The sequence below is a fragment of the Muscardinus avellanarius genome, assembly GCF_963383645.1.
Source record: "Muscardinus avellanarius genome assembly, chromosome: 1".
Classification (NCBI taxonomy): Eukaryota; Metazoa; Chordata; class Mammalia; order Rodentia; family Gliridae; genus Muscardinus; species Muscardinus avellanarius.
This window is the reverse complement of record NC_137786.1, coordinates 143,761,160-143,783,929: the sequence shown is the minus strand read 5'-3', so window position 1 is coordinate 143,783,929 and position 22,770 is coordinate 143,761,160. Positions and strand designations below refer to the sequence as shown.

Genomic DNA, 22,770 nt, shown 5'->3' with positions numbered 1-22,770 from the left:
AGTGCTTGTAGCTGTGTGTTTTCTATATCACATAAATAGGAGATAGGGCAGTGATAGATTTCCTTTTTTTTTAGTAGGGAAGTATTCTCACACTGCCTTTTGACTGAATTATTTTCATAATCAAGCCACTATACAGTCCTCAAAAACAAGTGGTTTATAGAATTATAACTATTGTAATTTAAAACATATAAATTAGGGATAACAAGCTTCTTCACTGAGGGGAATTTATACCCTTCAAAAGCATCACAGTATTTTTAATGTTAATTTATTCTGAACTGAGATTCAAATATTACATCTTACAAATTTTATTAAATAAAAATTTCACACTTTTAAGTTTCAACAGGTATGTTTATATATTAGAATATAATTAAGCCATGTGTGGTGGTACATGCTCATAATCCCAGTATTTGGGAGGCTAAGACAGGAGGATCTGGGTTTGTAGCCAACCTCAGCTACTTAGTGAAGCCCTCTAGACTTAGACTGTGTTTCAAAATAAAATGGAAAAAAAAAATAGGGCTGGGGGAGTAGCTCAGAGGTAGAATACCCCTGGGTTCAATCCCCAATACTGCAAAAAATAAAACAAATAATACATATAATTAAATATTTTGCTTTTATGTAATTGCCTAACTAGCGTCCATAACAAGGAAATTTACCCTGTTGTTTGATATAGGTGAAATGGGCTGTTCTGAAGATTTTAGCTTGAAGTTTTAAAAAGTTTTGTTTAAATGTATAGTATAGGCACTCTTTTAATACAAGTTTCATCATCTTTTTAAGCCTTATTGTCTTGCAACAAATTAGCAAATACTTCAAAATACAGATTTCCCACTGTTACCAAGGAAATAGGTTTACCAAAACCTTCTGTCTCTTTCACCACTGCCATGATTATTAGAGAAAAGTGATTGCTGCAATAGTTAATTGCTACTTTGACACACCTCATTTTCTTTATTTCTCAAATAAAAATGAAAAGCTAATAGACTAGTGTATAGCCTCAAGTTTTTTGAAACATGCAACTTTTACTGCTCTAAAATACAATTGATTTCTTTGTTTCATGGCGTTAAAAACAAGGAGAAAAAAAAAAAACAAGGAGGAAAAAAAAGCTGAAGCCTGCCCAAGCCAGGTGTTTCTTGTTGGCAGCCTGCTCCCAAATGACTGCTCTCACAGAGCAGCTGCCTGCTAGTCAGCTTTGTATGGCCTATTGTTGCAGCACACCCCTCCTTAATACACATGCTGCCCCGGCAGACCCGAGAATGACATCAACTTGCTTATCTTAGAAACCTACGAACCTGATGTAGGGTGCTGAGGTTGCCTTGCATCTGCCTGGCCAACTAATTGTGAGCTTTCTGGCCTATGATTGGCTCTTATTCCACTCGGTAATAGGTTAAGCAAAGACGTTTCCATTCCCATCTGTTCAACCATTCATTGTTCTTCTTGCCTGCCTGGAAGTCTGCAGCTAAAATTGTGTTAAGGAGTTACTACTGAAGCTGCTACAGAAACCAATGTCTTTGTATTTTCCTGCTAACGTGAGTATCTCTGCTACTTAATGCCTTAGAATTTAAACTTTGCTAAATAGAGTATTAATTTGAACTCTGTAAAAAGATAGAAAACACCACAAATGAAAGCTTATAATTATTACACAGTGCCAGTGTATTAGAAAATTTGATTCTTCTGTAAATATATCTGTGAAGCAAATTTTTACATTTTTATATTTTGAAATTTTGCAGATAGTTGCTTGCAGTTTCATGAATGTTAGGCACTGGGCATGACATTTAATAATTTGGAACTTGAAGACAAGTTATAGCAAAGTTTTGATGTTTTGAGAGACTATGATTTTTTATGTCAAATATTTAGGTTTCTTAAGGTATCACTGCCATACTTAGATGCTGTAAAATGATAATAAGATTTGTTATATTTTTCCAATTATAGTAGAAGTCTAGCCTGGGGAGATAGCTTGATACACAGGTAGATGTATTAAACAGCTGGCTTTAAATTGATTAAGTATTCACTCACTTTGTCAGCTCTTGCAGTATTCAGATCCAATTTTTGTTTTTTCTACTTTTTCCATTTTTCCCATTGTGTTAGTTTCATATATTAGATTGAAAATATCTTGCCAAGAACTATTCAGGAGTTCTGTAATGGGAAAGGGAGGAGGAGACAAAGACTTTCATCTATCAGTTGGGAGGGAAAGAAAGAGCATAAAGGGTTAAAAAGGGGTTTTCATTTCTACCACATGCCCTATTGTGTGAACATATGCATAAGTCTATTGAAAGTTTTCAGAAGATGGGCAGGCCACCAGTTGCTGGTCTCCTGCAGTTCCAGTGGACATCTGTTGCCCCGGAGCATTAACCAATCTGTTCAAAGGGACATCCCTCCTTTGTTAGCTAGGAGGATGCAGACAACAGAACTCATTCAAATACAATGGTAATTAAACACACAGAGACTACAGCAGTAGGTATTTATTACATATTCATTATTTTATTTTCATTGTTCTCTTATTATTACCATTTGGATAACAACCAGAACCCATTTTTATGGCATTGTAACTTTATATTATAAACAAACAAATTGGCCTATCAGGTTTATGGTCTAATATTTCAGATAAATATGAAACTTCTTACAATATAAAAAAAAAGTTTAACTTGGTTTGAGATGAAGTATTATCAAGGTTTATTTAATGAGAACTTTCAATCTCTTCACTAAGTGGAGAAATTTTATTACATGTGATCACTTTCTAGTAAATAGTCATTATATCATAAACCTGCATTCAGTTATTACATTTCTTTTTACCAGTTAAAAGAATTAGTTATACTTCATTGTCATCTACAAAACTGGCATGATAATTTGGTTCTTTTCCAACAAATATTAATTTTTAGATAGCCTTTAACAAGAAAATTGAGTTCCCAGTATAATATATGGAGGGGGCACTATAAAAAACTAGAAATCTGTTTTAGATAATTATTTTTTGGTCTAATATTGTTAGTATTCAAGAATATAGTATGGAGAGGCCAATTACAAAGGATAGCTGATATAAAGCTTAAAAGTAAGCCATACTTCTTGGAGTTTTATGATAACCAGGAGAATATAAGCCAGTGTACTTTGTGTGTGAATCTTTATGCTGCTTCTTCATGAAATGAGAAAAATACCCTTATTAGTTAATATACAGTTGATTAAATTTAGGATGACTTATGTAAGATTATGTTTCAATAAATGCAAAGTTTACTCCTGGTTTGGAAATGAGGAGAAATTTATTTTTTACCCTGCAGATAGTAACATGTTTTATAATGTAATTTTAGCCTTTTTCCCCCCAAATTTTTATTGGTCATTCTTAAAGCACTAAACAAAAATAAAGACCACATCCCATTCTTTGTTCTAAAGGTTCTTGTAATAATTCCTTGTAAGTTTTACATATTTCATTCCATTAACAAGTACTTTAGCCTATCAAAATGTCTTAATCAGTTTTCAATTTTTAGCATTTAGTTTTTACAGAATATTTTAAGATATTGCCAAGTTCTGGATTGTTTTTAAGTGTCATATTAAATCAGGGCAATCTGATTACAGTAGATAAGGAAGCATATAGAGCTTGAACTTTTAAAAGCCAAGTCTACCTTTTGGTTCACAAACGGGTTATTTAGAATTTGTATTACGGGATAGAGAGTAATATGTGGCTTATAGGCCTGGAAATTGAATTTATTTGCTTGTATTTGTATGACCTATATTTAGGCTTTTGCTTTACAGAAATTAAAAATCATTTAACTGCGTATTTAGTGCCATATGGTATTAGATAACTTTCTCTGAGCTAGCCAGTGAACTCTAGGAGATGAAGAGAAGCCTATCAGTATGGAAAAAGTTAAACCAGAATTTTAAAGCAAAAATTATGTTACCTAAATTGAATGTTAATTTTTAAAAGTAGGTTAATCTTACATTTATCTTAACATTAAAATTCAGCCTAATTATTTTATGCTTTCATTTAAATATTAAGTACAAAGTGCATGCATTATTACAATTTAAAAGTATGTGCTATTCACTAACTATTGGTATACAAGAATTTCAAGTGATCTAAATAATTAAAAATAATCCCATTTTTTCTCCCTATCATTGTTATAACATTTAATAAAAATATATTGTAAAGCAGATTTAGGTAATATCGATACTTTTTTTTTTTTTTTTTTTGTGGTACTGGGGTTCCTGGAAGCCCTTCTACCTCCGGGCTACGCTCCCAGACCTATTTTATATTTTTGAAACAGGGTCTCTTACGCCAGCGCGGCTGGCTTCGAACCTGCGCGATCCTCCTGTCTCCGCCTCCCAAGCACGGGGATTACAAGCGTGCGCCACCACGCCCGGCAATATCGATACTTTTTTAAATGTTAGATTCAAGGTGAAAAATATTTAAGTACTTCATAGAGTGATTCATTTTTCATTTAAAAACTTTATAGTATTTGGTTTTGTTCATTTGAAAACTGAAAAATTTAAATCTACTATACTTCAAACAAAACATTTTATTCTAATAGTCCTCACTGGCTATATTTTTATAAGATATTCATCTTGTTGAATACAGCCCCTCCTCCAAAAAATCAACATTATGGTTCAATATTAAAATAATATTTTCTAGTCCAGCTTAGGGATTTGGTCAGCAAGTCATTATCTGGAAGAATTATCTCACAACAGCACTTATGCAAAACCCAAACTTTTCAGGAGAGATCAAAAATGTTGCCCATTAAATGCACTTCCTGCAGTCAGAGCAGATTGTGGGGTTTACGGAACAATGATGTCGGAGCTTCCAGATTGGTTTGGCAGCTGCATTGTTCTCAGAGGGTAAACCAGACGCACTTAAGTCCCAGTCTTTTTTATAGGCTTTTGTTCATACCAAATTATTCTTTCACCATGCTAGCATTCATGATGGCATGTTAAAGGAGTGCAGCTTAGCAACCGGCTTCTGGTTGCCAGGCAGCCCAGCTTCCAATAGGTTTTCCTTGTATAAGATACTTCTGGTGGGAGCTCTAGGAAGGCCACAAGTGTAGATTTTTCTTTTAACTGTATCCCTTTATTAGGATTTTGTTGTGATTTGTTACTTGCATTATGGTGTTAGTATATTACAGTAGTTAATAAATCACAGGGTGTTAAGATTTGCTTTGAAAATATCTTCCTTAATTCTAAATAATTGGGCTCATGCAAAACCACATTAATAGAAAAACTGAAATGGATACAGCTTCATAATGAAGCAGATGTATACAGAACTCTTTAAAGAGATTTCCTTTTATCAGATGAGCAATTAGGAGCTAGGACAGCTAAATGTTTCTTTAAAACTAATGAATAGTATATTAATAGAACAATAATATTAGGTTATCTGTCTTCTCAAAAAATAAACCCTGAAGAAATTCTTGTAGAAGTGTATAGGAGTTCTATACTGAGGGAATTCTAAGTGTATTACTAAAGATTCTATGTTCTCTACTACTTACCATATTAAATTTTTATTTCAAGAAATACTTGACTTGTTTATGAGTTATGGTTTCAATTTTTTTTTTTTTTTTTTTTTTTTTTTTTTTTGGTGGTGGTACTGGGGTTCCTGGAAGCCCTTCTACCTTCGGGCTACACTCCCAGACCTATTTTTACATTTTTATCTGGAAACAGGGTCTCCTAAGCCAGTGCGCGCGGCTGGCTTCGAATCTGCGCGATCCTCCTGTTTCTGCCTCCCAAGCGTGGGGATTACAAGCGTGCGCCACCACTCCCGGCATGGTTTCAAATTTTTGACTTCTCAGAAAACTATGTGGCACTTTCTCATTGTATTTATATAATTGCTTTTTTTGAAGACCTTTAGAATAAAATGTTTTCCTAGTTATCCTATAAAGATATTCCATTAAGATAACTGGGAAAACATTTGGCTGTTTAAATAGGTGTTTTATAACAGTCTCAAATTTAGTTACCACTGGCTTGCTAATGTTACACCTGGGTTCACCATTAGAATTGCCTAATCAATAAATCACTGATGTTGATATAGTCCTCACAAGGAAACACAGGAGAAAATAACTATTTTTCTAACCCATTCTAAATAAAGAAATAACAGTTCTTTCCAATTGCCTTTATGAAAAATTATAAAACAACAAAAGCATTTTAACCATTCAGAGCATTCCTGTAGGGGAAAAATAAGAGAAAAAGATGACTTTTTAATCAAATGCAGATTAACTCCCAGTTAATCTGATGTACTACAGAAATATTTTCTACTATAAAATCTCAGAAACTAAGATTATATTACTTAGTCCACTTAATTATTTGTCACTATTTTTATGTGTAGTTAATTTATCTGCTTTCCATAAAATTTCTCTGCTTTCTCTAAATGCATATAGGATAAAAGAGCTTTGATTTCTTTCCTGGAATGAAATAGATGATAGTGTCCCTGCCACTTAATAAGGGTAGCATAATATTAAAAATTACATTTTGTTACAATGTTCAGTATTCACAAACTCATGATTATTAGTATAAAATTATTAATTTTGAAGTGAGATATAATTAACTTTGTAATTATTTAATTCCTTGTTGGCCATTTTTATAATATGTGCTTTTTCATTTCAGTATCAAAATTATTTTTGAAACTTCTTTAAAGTATTAAGCTTCATCCAAATAAATGATAATTTTTCAAGTTAATACTTTCTACATGGCTTACTCTTTAAAATAATTTTTATAGAATTTTTATGAATTCTGCAAGGGAAAATGTACATAAGCTGTTATGACATATCTAAAACATGGTGTGTATATGTGTTTACTGGAGATTAAACCAGGGACCTTCTTCCTCCAAGCTACATCCCCAACCCTTTTATATTTTTGTTTTGAAACAAGGTCTCACTAGGTTAAAACAGGGTCTTACTACATTGCGGAGGCTGTCCTTGAACCTCCTGTCTTATCTTAACAAGTTCTGGGATTATAGGCGTGTGCCTCTATGTCTGATGATGAAATGGGGTTTCTTGAGAAGAAACACTGCATTTCCTTAAGATGAAACAGGATTTCTTGAGAAGAAAGTCAGCATTTCCTTACCGGATTCCTGTCTGTGGTGAGCGAAGAATGACACCCGCAGGCAGACGGCAGGAAGGGAGTAAAATGTTTATTGGAAGCAGCAGGGAATAGGGGAAAGTGGCCGAACACCCCTAAAGGCTGTCGGGACTATGATGTCTAGCAGCTGCCTTCAGGACAGTACTTGAGGGTAGCCCCAGACAAATGCCTTCATTTGCAAGCTGCTTTCTCCCAAAGTCCACACGATCTGCCAGAAAAGAATAGGGAAAGTGGCAGAACACCCCTAAGGCTGTCGGGACTCTGATGTCCAGCAGCTGCCTTCAGGACAATACTTGAGGGTATCCCAAGCCAAATGCCTTCAGTTGCAAGCTGCTTTCTCCCAAAGTCCACGCGATCTGCCAGAAAAGAAGTGCAGGTTACCCCTAGGGGCCCGGTTGGCCTTGATGTCCAGCAGAGGCCTTCAGGTCACTACCTGAGTATAGCCTGGGCCAAGTGCCTTCAGTTGTACCCCACCTTCTCTCAAAGCTAACGTGACCTGCGAGAGAGAGAGAGAGAAAAGCTCCCCAACAGGGAGGGGTTCCCAGAGTGGGTAACCATCCTGGTGACTGGTCTAGGGGTTTATATATCTCTGCATGTCCTCTATTGCTTGGAGTCTGGGAGGCAGTTCTTAAAATTTGTATAGGGTATTTGCATGTCCTTTGAGGGGTCTTCTTTCAGTAGAGGTGTCAGACCTGCTCCAGTGATGTCTCCTGGGTTTGTTGATTAGTAAACAGATGGTTTTGTGAAGCTTTGGTCATCTGAACCTTGGAAAAGCTGGTCTCTTTTTGGAGCCTTGGAAGTTAATTAGTATTCATTGCCCCTCAGGAAATTAAGTTTTTCTCCTGAGGCCTCTTCCCTATCTGCCTACTTACTTTCTTTCTTTCTTTCTTTCTTTTTGGTGGTACTGGGGTTCCTGGAAGCCCTTCTACCTCTGGGCTACACTCCCAGACCTATTTTTACATTTCAAGCTCGGGGATTACAAGCGTGCGCCACCACACCCGGCTGCCTACTTCCTTTCTACCTCCTCAATAAGACATGCTTTTTGATCATATTCTGTGTGTCATTCTAGAAATATTAGTGGGCAAGTTTCATCCCTTAAGGCTGAGAAGCAGGATGACATGGTGAGAAAGCTTGGGGTTTGGAATTAGATACAAACTGAGTAAAACATCCAATTTCACTACTAACTTGTTGCCTTGAAGGAATTATGTGGCCTTTCTAATACATAACTTGTTTATGTGAATAATAGTCATGATGGGATCAAAACAAAATACAAAGTAGGCATTCAGTAGTTTGGCAGTTCTCTTTCTGACTTCCCCATGGAAATAGAAATCAAACAACAAATACAAAATTTTTAATATTTTACCCTTTTTTCTCTAGGAATACGGAGTACTTTGCATTCAGGAATACAGAAAAAACAGCAAAGTGGAGTCAAGTTCACATAACAGCTTCATGGGCTTGAAGGATCACCTGGGGCATGACCTTGGCCACCTTTATGTGGAGAGCACTGACCCACAGTTAAGTGTAGCTGTGCCTTGGCCAATGGTAGAGAAGCCAACAATGGATACAGTTAATGCTGAGGAGGGAAAGGAAGTGACTGAAGAGAATGTGAGTTCTGGTGACTCTGAAGAAAGCACAAATTCTGACCATGAGTCTGAACAATTGAGTAGCATTTCATTAGAGCCATGCTTATCAACCAAGACTCACAGACAGTTGTGTAGGTCTCCTTGCTTAGAACCTCACCTACTCAAAAGAAATGAAATTTTGCAAGACTTTAAATCTGAAGAGTCCCAGATTCCATCCAAGGAAGCGAAGAAACCCCCTGATGTGGTACGAGAATACCAAACAAAACTGGAGTTTGCACTTAAGTTGGGTTATTCTGAAGAACAGGTTCAGCTTGTGCTAAACAAACTTGGTACCGATGCTTTAATCAATGATATTTTGGGAGAACTTGTCAAACTTGGAAATAAAAGTGAGGCTGATCAAACAGTTACTACGGTTAACAGTATAATGCGTGAAACATCTTCCCTGGAATCTCAGAGGTCTGAATCTCCAATGCAGGAGATTGTGACAGATGATGGTGAAAATCTGAGGCCAATAGTTATTGATGGCAGCAATGTGGCAATGAGGTAAGTAAATAAAACTTTACTGGATATTATTACTAAACAATCTTTTAAAAGTTATTTCTAGTGTTTTTTTTTACTGTTTCCCTTCTCAGTGATTGAAGTGAGTAATACCAACATTACCTTTAGAAAACACTAGTTGTCTATCTCTTTTCAGCCTTGCTCATTTTATTGGTCTTTTAAAATAGAGCCCTCCTATCTCATATATGTCTCTACTATTGTGGCATAAAAATTAGTATATATTACTGATGTTGTGTTTTCACTAGTTTTAAATGAACTCAAGTAGGATGACATTCAGCCATTTTGGAATCCAGTCACATAGCTTAGTTCTACATGAAGTTAAATAACCAAAAGGAAAAGCCCTAATTCTTCTAGAAAACAAACTGATTATTTTATTGATTGGGGAACAAATCTACATTATAGTTTGAAGTTTCACTCCAAAAAATGCAATTAAAAAATAATTTCTTAGAAATTGAGAGAAATTAAACAAAAGCAAAATTTCAAAAGAATTTTTACAAGTAAATTAGATGCTACTGTTTGTTTGTTTGGGATGTGATCTCATTAATTTGCAAGGTTGGGCTCAATTTTCTGATCCTTCCACCTCAGCCTCCTGAGTAGCTAGTATTATAGGAATGAGTTACTACATGCGGCTAATGGCTCACAATTTAAAGTGCATCTAACTTCAATCAGTCTATAGTTAACTGCCCAAAATGTTTGATGTACTTGAGGATAAGAAGATACAAAAAAGCATTAGGTCTTCTAAAGAGTTTAGTTTAATATATGATTGGTTTCTTAAAAGGAGAACTTAGAACACTAATCAGAAGGACTTAAAATGCATTCTCTAGCAGTGCTCTTCCCTGGAAATAATAATGCAAGTCATATATGTCATGTGTGCAGCCAGGCATTGTGGCAAACATTTGTAATCCCAGCATTTGGAAATCTTAATACAAGAGGATCGCAACTTCACGGACAGCCTCAGCTAGACCTCCACAATTTAGTGAGACCCTGTTTCAAAATAAAAAATAGGGCTGGGGGTGTAGTTCGGACGTAGAATGCTTAGGTTCAATCCCCAGTATTGCCAAAAATAAAATAAAATATATGTTATCTGTGTGTGTCTGTGTGTGCATTACTGAGGATTGAACCCAGGGGCTATTCTACCTCCAGGGTATAATCCCAGCCCTGTTTCATTTTTTTCATTTTGAAACAGGGTCTCACTAAGTTGTTGAGGGTCTTGTTAAGTTGAGGCTAGCCTGGAACCTGTAGTTCTCCTGTTTCAGCCTCCTAAGTACTAGGGTTATAGGAGTTTACCACCATGCCCCACCACGTCTCATTTTAAATGACTAGTACCTGCCTTAAAAAAATAAAATGAGAGCCAGGTGTGGTGGCACACGCTTGTAATCTCAGCATTTGGGAGGCTGAGACAGGAGGATCACGGTTCACGGACAGCCTCAGCTACTTAGTGAGGCCCTGTTTCAAAAATTAAAGAATAAAAATAGGACAGGGGCTGTAGCTCAGAGGTTGAATGCCCTTGGGTTCCAACCCCAGACCCCAAAAATAAATAAATAAATAAATACATACATACATACATACATATATACATACATACATACATAAAATGAAACAGATCTAAAATATCATTCCAGTGTGCAATCAATTTAAATTACTAATGAGATACTTAGCATTGTTTTTTGATGTTAAGTCTTTGAAATCCAATGAATATCTTTTTTTGTTTGCTTGCTTGTTATGGGAATTGGACTCAAGAGCATTCTACCCCAAACTAACTATACTTCAGCCCTTTTTATTTCTTTATTTTAAATCAGGGTCTTGCTAAGTTGCTGAGTCTAGACTCAAACCTGTGATCCTCTTGTTTCAGCCCACCAAGCACTGAGATTATAGGAATGTACCACCACACCTGGCTGCAGTGTGTATTTTATAGGTCATCTCAATTTGAAGAAGCCATATTTTAAGTGCTCAGTAGACATGTGTGACTATTGAATACTATATGGGCAGTGTATTACTGGAGTCCTTAGAGACCTACCAAGTCAGTTTCAAGCTGTAACCCAGGCATTCATTTGTAAGAAATACTCCTTCTGATAACTATTGATTTTCAGTAGGTAGTAGCAAATCCTTCCATATAAAGTATAAAGAGGATCAACAGTGTTCTCCTCTAAATAGACTTTTCAGGTGGGGCAGCATTCTTTTTCATTTTTAAACTTACAGGACTTAAATTATTTGCAACTTCAAATATGTCTGACTTCAAAATGTATACTCTTCATCATATAATAAAAGAAAAACAAAATTGCAGAGATTATATCTAGATTTTATAAAGCCTTGAATGCTAAAACAGAGTTTAAACTTGGCTTGCAATCCAAAGGTAATTGGGTTTTGAGCAGAGAAGTGTCAAGAGTAAAGTTGTGCCTTCCACTGACAATCTGGCAGTGCTGTATAGAATGTAGGAGATAGTATAATCCAACAGTCCTTTCTAATGGAATAAAAAGAGCCTAAAAAGTGTTATAGAGGTATGAAGTATGTACACAGCTTTGATAAATTTTTCAGTTAGGGTAACCTCTTTTGATTGAAAATAACTTGGTCGTAGAAAGATTTTTTTTTTATAATATCCAGACCTACTTAATGATTACCTTAGTGATAATATGTAATTCCAAAGCCATGAAATTGCCAAAGAAATTTGTGTATTGAAGGAAGATCATAGATCCTTGGAATAACACCTACAACTTTAGATATATACCAGAGAAACTCCTAAGATAATTATCAGAGGAGTTTTTTAAAAATAGACTTGAAGAGTTTAATTTAGTTGAGCCATTTTAAAGTGCCATAGTTATTTCTAAGCACAGCCAGTGCTGAGAACCATTTAACACTAAAAGCACTGACATATATACAGGTCAGGACATAAAGAAAAATCAGGACCGGTCAGGTAGAAAGCAATGATCCAGGGAAATAGTAGAGTGAGTGGCACTAGTGTTAGGGGGATAGAAAATCCAATATACATAAAAATGTCATCAAACTGAGCAAAAAGCAAAACTTTAAGGAGGAATATCCTGAGTTGTACTGTAAAAGAAAATCAGAAGACAGGACAGCCAGGAAGTCATTGTATTCAAGAATACAATGAGCTATTAAAGATAGAAGCCCAGTAGCTGAATATCAAGAAATAAGGGAATCCATCTAGTCTGTTATTCTAAAAGGTTAATGGAGAAAGGGAAGAACAAAGAGGAAGACGTGTTGGGAAAGTATCTCAGTCAAGATTCTAACTACTATAATCCAGAACAATTGGCCATACATCACAGAGGAAGGTTTATTTGCTCATAGTTTTTGGAGAATTAGGGGTTCAGTCTATGTAATGCCAGGGTCTGCAGATCACAGAGCATGGTGGCAAGAAGCAGAGAGATAGAGAAAATATGCAAGGGCTCTGCTCTCACATCACAGAGGCTGTAAAGCAAGAGAGCAAGCAAGCAAGGAGATTCAAAGACAACAGCACAGTCCATAAGGCCACCCCTTAGGGACCACCTTCTTTATCCAAACCCCACCTGCCAAGGTGATCACCCAGTAAGTCTATAGCAATGGATTTATCTACTGATGACATTACAAGCCTAATTTCTTAATTATATCAACTCTGAATATTAATACATGAGCTCTTGAGAAGACATTCTCTTTATAGAAAGAATTTTGAATAGTTTTGTTTTTAAAAGTAAAATTATATAAGCTGAGAGGAAAGGGAGGGTGAATATGAGGGTAGTACTATGAGAGGAGTATAACCTATTTTGTCCCATGTTCCCAGATATGGAATACTTATAAAACAAGTATAATACTAATTAGTATAATTTACATAGGTTCTGGATTATTATTTCCAACCTATTTTAATGTCACTGTCAGTTTTATTGAACTACTCACAGAAAAGAAACAATTCTTTTCAGGGAAAAATTAGCATGAGACTTAAAAAACTGAATTTTTATTATGATATCATTTAGATAAATGATGTCATAATTAGACCACCCTTATATGGAACTACCTGACCAAAACCTAGTTCCCAATAGAAATATTTGGAGAACTTAGAATTCACATAAAAATCTAAATTTTTACTCATCTGACATAGTGAGAATTATCTTCAGGAGAACTTTGATACAAAGATATATGGCATAATTAAAGCATCTCAAACAACCTTTCACATAATTATGAAATAAACCTCTATTCCCACATTATTTCTGCACTGTTCTGTGTCCCTTGCTATAAAGATGGACTATGCAGATGTGTCTTCTCTCTGATACAACTAAAGTGCTTCAGGCATTTTAACAGAGAAGTCAACAGGAAGTTTTTGTTGTTTTTTGTTTTTTGTTCTGTTTTTTTTTTTTTTTTTTTTGGTGGTGGTGGTACTGGGGTTCCTGGCAACCCTTCTACCTCCAGGCTACACTCCCAGACACCAATTTTTTATATTTTTATTTGGAAACAGGGTCTCTTAAGCCTTCCTGTCTCCGCCTCCCAAGCGCAGGGATTATAAGCGTGCACCACCACGCCCAGCCTAACAGGAAGTTTTTATTATAGCAGCATTATACTGTTAATTACAATACATTGTTGTACCATGTCCATAATTTTGAAAGTATCAGAACTCGTGAAAGTTTATAACGAACTTTTAAATTCTGCCATTTATAAGCTCTTTCTAAAGAAACAAAGTCACTTAAAAATACATATCTAATACATATCTAACCGGGCATGGGGGCACAGGATTGTAATCCCCAGCGCTTGGGAGGCAGAGACAAGAGGATCGCACAGGTTCGAAGCCAGCCTCAGCTACTGAGTAAGGCTCTCAGCAACTTAGTGAGACCCTGTTTCCAAATAAAGTAAAAATAGGTCTGGGAGTATAGCCCGGAGGTAGAAAAGCCCCTGGGTTCCATCCCCAGTACCACCAAAAGATAAAAAATAAAAATACATACTATTTGGGCATGGTGGCATATGCCTGCAATCCCAGAACTTGAAATGCTGAGAAAAAAGAATCGCAAGTTCAAGGCCAGCCTTAACAACTTAGCAAGGATTTTATGAGCTTAGTTAGACCTTGTTTCAAAATAAAAATATGGGTGAGAGTCCAGCTCAGAGGTAAAATGCCCCTAGGTTCAACCCCTAGTACCACAATTTAAAAAAAATACGTGTGTGTGTGTGTGTGTGTGTGTAATGTTTTATTTATGTGTACACACTCAGGTACATATACTTCAGGTAGAACTTACTTTAGGTAGACCTTAAAGTAACAAATATACAGATTTCAACCATATCCTGTTATATAGATAGACTTTTTTTTTTTTTTTTTTTCAGGGACGGAACCCAAAGACATTGTACCTCTGAGCTATACCCACAGCCCTATTAGTCTTTTTATTGTTTAAACAGGGTCACACCAAGTTGTGAATGGCCTCCCTTAAGCAGCTGAGCTGTTGGTGAACCTCAATCCTCTGGTCTCAGCCTCCCGAATGCTGGGATTACAAGTGTGCACCACCATGCTGGACTCTGTAATATACTTTTGAAATTGATTCCCTACTCATGATAAGCTTAGCAAAGCTAATATATATATATATATATATATATATATATATATATATATATATATAATACAATGTAAAAATACATTATATATTATAATAAATCTGGACTTAGTTTAGAATAAAGTACTATTTTGTTTCCTTTCTGCTCTCTCAGACATATTCCCTGTGTAAGATGAATATATTTTATTTTCATTTCAAAGCTAACCATAGAACTGACACACAAGTCTTTAGATGTAAATTTAAAGTAGGAAAGCAACAGCATTTTTATTAAAATTACAAAATAGGGTGTGTATGTGAGATGCGGGGGGAGGGGAGAGAGAGGGAGGGGGGCAGGCAGGCAGGAAGGCACTGAGGATTGAACTCAGGGGCATTTTACCTCTGAGCTTCACCTCCAGCCCTGTTTTATTTTATTTTTATTTTGAAAGAGTCTTACTAAGTTTTAGAGAGCCTAAGTTTCTGAGGCTGGCCATGAACCTGTGATATTCCTGCCTCAGCCTCCCAAGTACTGGGATTGTAAGCGTATACCACCTGGGTCAAAATAGTCTTTTAAAATATATATTTAACTATCTGCATTACTACTCTTATGATTCTCAAGTTGTTTAAACTTATCAGCCTCTGTTTTCAAAATAGTAAAAAAGGAAATTATTTTCTAGGTTTGTTGTTAACTATTAAAGAAAATTAATATGAATACTGGGCATATAATAGGCACACAATAAATTACTATTCTGTTAAGAGCCAACCTCTGAATCCAGAATATAGTAACAGATACAAAAACTTAGTTGTATTAGGCTTTAATTTAACATTTAATAGACACAAGAACTTAACAGTTTATGTAATTCCTAGGAATGATATAGGTAGTGTATTTCAGTTTTTATTTCAGGTTTATATCACCAGTGTTTTCAGTGCTTTCTGCAGTGTCATCAAAGAGGCTTGGTCTCTTAAAGTTGAGCATGCTGCAAAATTGTCCCTAGCATATACATCATAGGTCCCAAAATTGCAGGGATTTTCTATTGCCTTGAGGAACATGTGTCTTCATTGATCTTACTAATACCTTTTTTACATGTGCCACATTGATAGATACTGTTTGTTGAATAAACAATTTCACCAAAATTAACAAATATCTGGAAGTTGGTCTAGCATAATCTGTGGTACCTACATTACTTATAAGGATAGGATCAACAAGGAAATATGTATATAAAACTAGAGGAGAGTAAACTAGAGAAATGGCTAAACTCGCATATAAAATATTGGGAATTCAAGAAGTGCTTGAGTTTCTGAAATATGGAACAGAATAGAATTTATAATTAGTGGAGCTAGACTAACAAATTCTGACAAAAGCCTGGACCTCATTTGAGTTCTCAGCAAAAGAAAAACTCCCCAATCTAGCAAGTAGGCTTCTTTCCTTAAAGCAAACAGCCCTCTTTCCTTAGTACTTCATAGTATAGATATGCCATGAAATTTATACTACCAATATAAGCATAGGAAACAAAGCATGATTAATATTTATTGTGTTGTTGAAATTAAATTCTGATACTCTGATTTTTTCCACCAAGTAACTTCACGATTTCAAAATCTGTGATTCCATTAAACTTGGGATAGCTCAGCAGTAAAGTATACAATTAGTCTGTATCTTCATGAACCCATTATTTTAAATTCATATATTTCCTTTAACAGATCCAGTGCATTTTCAGTATCTCTATGGTTTTAGGGTTAGATGGCATGTCATGAAAGTACAGTCTTGTGAACCATCAGGAGTGGAAATATACATTAGTTGTTAGAGCCCTCTAATTCTTAAAAGTATTTTTGTTGTTGTTGTTGTTGCTAGGGAGTGAACCAAGGGGCATTCTATATCTCCGAGCTATACCCCCAGCTTGATTTTTTATTCTTTATTTTGAAACAGGGTCTCACCAAGTTGCAGAGGGCCCCATTTAGTGGCTGAGGCTGCCATGAACCCAGAGTACCAAGTACTGGGCAAGTGAGCACCACCACACCCAGCTTCATGAAAGTATTTTATTTCTTTAATATGCTTTAATATGCTTTCATGACCTAGTCATGACAGCCTGTCTTGGTTTATGTTTGTGCAGACTATTAGGATAAACATTTTGTTTACTAGTGATCTCACATGAACTACTTTTGATCAGTAGTTTCTATGCTTGTGTCACCACCTTATTAGTGATAGAGAACCACCCGAAGACATTAATCAAGAGAAGAGTAGCATAGTAAGATTTGCCTTTAGGAAAGATCATTTATAGAGTTTACTGAATGGATTTGAGCACTGAGGATGGAAACATGAAGACTTAGTTGAAAACATGCAGAGGTTGAACTACAGACAATTCCTAGAAAAAGATGCACTGAGAACATCAGAACTTTTGTATATTGATGAAATGGCACAGAACAGAGAAATAAACTAACCATTTGCCTGACAGTTTATGCTGTCAAAAAAGACTCAGCAGCTGGTGTTAATATGAACTACAGATCAGCTGGGATGTAGAAAAGTGCTCTAAGTGAATCCTTGAAATAATTTTCTTAAATTTGAACAGAAATCAGACAGGAATTTTTTAGTCAGGAAATGAATGACAGAGAATATGCAGAAGTTATGATAACTTTCCTTTATATCAAAAAGAATAATCTAAGCCCACATATTTATAAAATACAAGCAGAGTTTGACAATCTGTACAATCAAGGTTTAAGCGTCTGATTCATCTTTTAAAAGTACAGAACCTATTATATTTCTAATCTGCTTTGTGCAGTTTTAATCTGCTTTGTGAACTTGAAACTCTTCAGTGCAAATTTCAATATTGAAAGCCATCTTGCTTAGGTTCTAAAATTAAGCTTTAATATGTTAGTTAGTTTGCTAAGTACGATACTGCCTTAGAGCAAATAAAATCATCCTGGACACCTAGTCCAAGTGTTTACAGGATAGACTAAAAATTGCTAGAGTTTATTCAAGTTTGGTTTTGGCTCCTTGAACAAAAATGTATCAAAATTATGTGTGTATATTTATATGACATACTATGGTAATCACTAGCTACAAATGGCTGTTGAATTCTTAAAATGTGTTAAGTCCAAATTTATATATGCTGTAAGTATAAAATACATAGGAAATTTTAAGGACTTAATACAGAAATATGTAAACTATTTTAATACCTTTTATGTTGATTACATGTTAAAGTAATTTTGGGCATATTGAATTAAATAGAAACTAAAATTAATTTCAGTTTTTTGCTTTTGTAATGTGCTATGCTAGGCAATTTAAAGTCACATATGTGGTTCACATTAAATTTCTATTGGGTAGTCTCAGTGGAATGTTTTTAAGGCCCAACTTATTAGAAGGACATTAATTAATTAAAGGACATTAATTTCCCAATATGTGAATGTAATGGGTATTACTTACAGGTTAGTTGCCAGTGCTCCATTTTTCTTACTGTTTTTGAAGAAAATCCTTAGAGACTATGAAAAGAATCAAAACTAAGTTTGCTTTTGTTATTTAGTTGTATCAGTAGTGTAGAATCTGACAAAACAATATTATATTCCATTTCTATTTAAGTACATAATTTTAGTTGTCATCAGTATTATGTATTTTAATAGACCAAAGGGCAATAAATGTTTCTGTCATCTTAAATTCTAATCTAAAAACAGCAACTTTAGTAATCCTATTGCATATAAATTCTGTTAATCACCTATCTTCACCTAACTACTGTTACCAATGATTTGGGAAAACATGATTAGAATCCATGTTTTATGCTGGATGTGGTAACACACACGTGTAATCCCAGTTTACAGCCAGCCTCAGCTACTTGGTGAGGCCCTCCCCAACTTAGTAAGACAAGACCCTGTACCCCAATAAAAAATAGAATAGGAATACCTCAGAGGTAGAACACCTATAGATTCAATCCCTAGTGCACAAAAAAATTCATGTTTCTTCTTTGCTTAAGTAAGACATTTTTATATCTACTTAGCATATATATTTTCTCTGTCATATTGAGAGCAATGTCCTCCTTGAATCTCCATTAGCTTCCTATAATTAGCCTTGCCCCAAATTATGGACCTTATAAGGTGAAGAAAATCTTTCTCCTTTCATTTTTACATACCAACACTAATAATTCTCAAAGCTACCGCTCTTGACTATACTGCTGTATTATCTTAACCAACTGGAGAGCTTTTATATTTGATTTTTATAGCAATTTTGATACTGAATATTTTAGTTGGCCCAAATGAGTGATTTTCAGATTTTTATTTTCTTTAAAATACAATATGCGCCGGGCGTGGTGGCGCACGCTTATAATCCCCGCGCTTGGGAGGCAGAGACAGGAGGATCGCGCAGGTTCGAAGCCAGCCGCGCGTGCTGGCTTAGGAGACCCTGTTTCCAAATATAAAATGTAAAAAGAGGTCTGGGAGTGTAGCCCGGAGGTAGAAGGGCTTCCAGGAACCCCAGTACCACCAAAAAAAAAAAAAAAAAAAAAAATACAATATGCAAAAAACTTTTATGGAAGCCTAGTATTAAAAACAACCAAAAGCAGAGTTATGTTTGAATTGGGGATCATCATCATTTAAAAATTTCCTACCCCACTGCTCAGAAGAACATGTATGCCATACCATGGAATTCCTGTTTGGAACACACTTGATAAACATTGATTTAACTTTTCTATAACAAATTGGGAACTTCCAGGAAGATGGCGACTGAGAAAAGCAGCATTTACGAGTCCCACTAACAATTCAATCTCTTTTGCCACAACTCCTTTACTGGGTTGTATCACAAAGTCTCAGACCCAGGCTGCGTGAGACCATGGGGGTGCCAGGCTAGGTGTTTCCCCATGGGGAGCTACGACTAGGGTGTGGTATCTCTGCCACTGCTACTCCTTCGCTGGGGAGATTATCAAAGCTGCACAGGTCCCTGGGGGTGCAGTACTGGGAATTTTCCTTTAGGGACTGCAATTTGACTCACGGTTGTTGAGTGCGCTGATCTGGAGTTGTCGCGGACTCAGTGAAGCTGCTGGCAATATGGCACCACTACCACACCCTCGGCCATGAGGTTGGCGTATTTTTTTTCTGGTTTTGAGCTCCACTCTTGAGTCCCTGGAAGGAATGCTGAGCCTGGCCCCGGGGAGCTTTCGATGTTCCTTGTGCTGAAAAAAACTGCTGAATTACACCCGGTTGTTCTGCAGCTGCTCACCTCAGCTCCCTGTCCACCCCTTCTCTCTGGAGCCTGGTGGGTTGCTGAGTGTGCTAATCTGGAGCCATTGCGGGCCCGATGAATTCTTTGCCGCCGCCGGCAGTATGGCACTGTTGCCGCACCCTCGGCCATGAGGCCAGCGTATCTCCTCTCTGGTTTTGAGCTCCATTCTGAGTCCCCCTCCTCTCTGGTGCCTGGTGCTGCAAGGGAAGATGGCACCGGCACAGCTCCGATGCGGGCTGGTTTCTCTTCTGGTATCTGGATGTTCTTCTAGCCTTTTTTTTCTCTGTCCCTTGTATTTACAGTTTTTATTTCTCTGCTTATGGTGTTTTCTGGCTATGACAAGTGCTGATTTTGTGGTAATAGAGGTTGATTGTTAGCGGGACTCATAAATGCCGCTTTTCTCAGTCACCATCTTCCCCTTTTTTTTTTTTTTTTTTTTTTTTTTGGTGGTACTGGGGTTCCTGGAAGCCCTTCTACCTCCGGGCTACACTCCCAGACCTATTTTATACTTTTTATTTGGAAACAGGTTCTCTTAAGCCAGCATGGCTGGCTTAAGAATCTACATGCTCCTTCTGTCTCTGCCTCCCAAGCACAGGGATTACAAGCATGCACCACCTCGCCTGGCAAAATTAACTTTTTTTTTTTTTTTTTTTTTTTGGTGGTGGTACTGGTGTTCCTGGAAGCCCTTCTACCTCTGGGCTACACTCCCAGACCTATTTTTACATTTTTATTTGGAAACAGGGTCTCCTAAGCCAGCGCATGCGGCTGGCTTTGAACCTGCACAATCCTCCTGTCTCTGCCTCCCAAGCGCAAGGATTACAAGCGTGCGCCACCACACCCGGCCAAAATTAACGTTTTTAACAGAGACTTATTTTGTTTCAATTTCATTCCAAACTTTTTTTTTTTTCCCTCAACATTAGGACTTGAGGAACGTAAGAAAATATAGGAAGTAATATTTATTGAATGCTTCTACATGCCAGATATTCTGCTGGAGTTATTTTATGTATATTAATTTATTCAGTTCTCACAGTCCTATAAGGGAGGTGAGAAGGTAGGGTTATCCTCATTTTAAATATGAGAAGTTGAGATTCAGAGTTAAAAGACAAATTCAGCCAGACATGGTGGCACATGCCTTTAATCTTGTCTGAGGAAGCTCAGACAAGAGGACTACAGATTTGAAACCAGCCTCTTCAATTTAGTGAGGCCCTCAGCAACTTAGTGAGAACCTATTTCAAAAACAAATAAGACTGAAGATCTAGCTCAGATGTAGAATGCCCTTGGGTTCAATTCCCAGCACTACACACATACACACAAAAATAGGAGAACTCAAGTCTTACTCCAGAGGCTATGTTATTTTCACTATTTGGCCTACTCTTGAAAAGCCATCTCTATTTAGAGTATTAAAGCATGTCATTCTAAGTATAACTTTATAATTGGAATAGTGATGTTATAAAAAGGACGTTTGAAGAGTACTTTTTCTTTCATCTATAAAGAATATCACATAAATTTATACATATTACATAGTTACATAATATTACATAAATAATTACATAAATTTTAGAAAATAAAAAAATGAAAATCACATATAGTTTTAAGGCTTTTTACAAGCACCCCATGTAAATTGTAGTAAAGTGAAATTTGATGAAAAAAATGATAATTGACAAGAGATACTTTTTTTCTTCAGTGCCATAAAACGTGTTACAAAGAGGCAGTTTCCTATAATGCCTTCATTTCCCTTTTAGATTTCCCCATGTTTTTCAGTTACTCTTCTTATCTACCACTGGATAATAACAGTTTTAATTCTAAAATAACACTTCCTGCCCTGTGGTTAACCTAGTTAATGGTGTCTGTAAAATAGCTGAATAAAATGTAACATATGAAATTGTATTTTCTAAATAAGGCAGATGGAGTGGCTGGCCCATCATCCCCCTCTTCTCGATTCCAGAATGAGACAAGTGGCATTATTGCATGTGGTTCCCTGAATTTTTCTCTGTATCACCAATTGTACCCTTAACCATAGGTGGCTAGCTTAATGGTATTATAAATAATACTTTTATTCTTCATTGGCAGTTATTTATGGTATTATAGAGTATAGCAAATACTATATTGATTTGACTTTTTATGGAATTTCATTTTTGTCAAAAAAGTAGAATTTATTTTCAAATATATTACATTAATAAATATGGACAAATTTGCCAGGTGTGGTGGCCCACGCTTGTAATCCCCCACGCTTGGGATGTGGAGACAGGAGGATCGCGCAGGTTTGAAGCCAGCCGCACTGGCTTAAGAGACCCTGTTTCCAAATAAAAAATATAAAATAGGTCTGGGAGTGTAGCTGGAGGAAGAAGGGTTTCCAGGAACCCCAGTACCACCCAATAAATAAATAAAGAAATAAAGACAAATTAAAGATAATCCCGTTAGGTCAGTGAGAAAAAGTGAACTTACAAAATAATGAAAAGTTAAGGTAATGAAAGGCTAATGAAGAAAAATCTTGCCAAGATAATTTGTATTGATCTCAGCTCCTCTTGGTTTTCAGTTTTCTAGGTCATAAGGAGTTGCAGATCTGAAACTAGGATTAGGCATGTCTGGACAAATGTCAGAGGGCTCCAGTTAATACAGTCCATAGTTTAGTAGTCCTTGTCTCAGCTTGGTCTGGTCTGCAAATAATTTCACCTTACTCTCCAGAATGAACTCTACAATGAATGACAGAAAATTTTTTGCAATGGCTCCAATAAATTAGTGACTCATTTCCCATGTGATACTGTAGTTAAATTAATGTTAGAAAGCCTCTATTCTTTAAAATTTGGCCCATAGTATGGTAGGAACCCCACCACCACATACTGTCAGTATAAATGAGTACATATTTACCAACTCAGTGCCTTGTCTCCAAGAAGCT

The 22,770-nt window shown here is 36.2% G+C and overlaps 1 protein-coding gene across 2 annotated transcripts in view; it reads left to right on the top strand.

Moving 5' to 3' along the window:
• Positions 1–22,770, top strand: part of ZC3H12C (zinc finger CCCH-type containing 12C) — a gene marked incomplete at both ends in the record, with an annotated part of 82,728 nt that overhangs the window by 35,452 nt on the left and 24,506 nt on the right. Inside the window, 2 exons of one of the 2 annotated variants that reach the window (XM_080697013.1) lie at positions 1,497–1,520; positions 8,416–9,164. In XM_080697013.1, coding sequence (XP_080553139.1) covers positions 1,497–1,520; positions 8,416–9,164 — 773 coding nt within the window. Of the gene's footprint in view, positions 1–1,496; positions 1,521–8,415; positions 9,165–22,770 lie in introns of those variants that run through there. The other variant, XM_080697014.1, reaches the window with a different exon arrangement.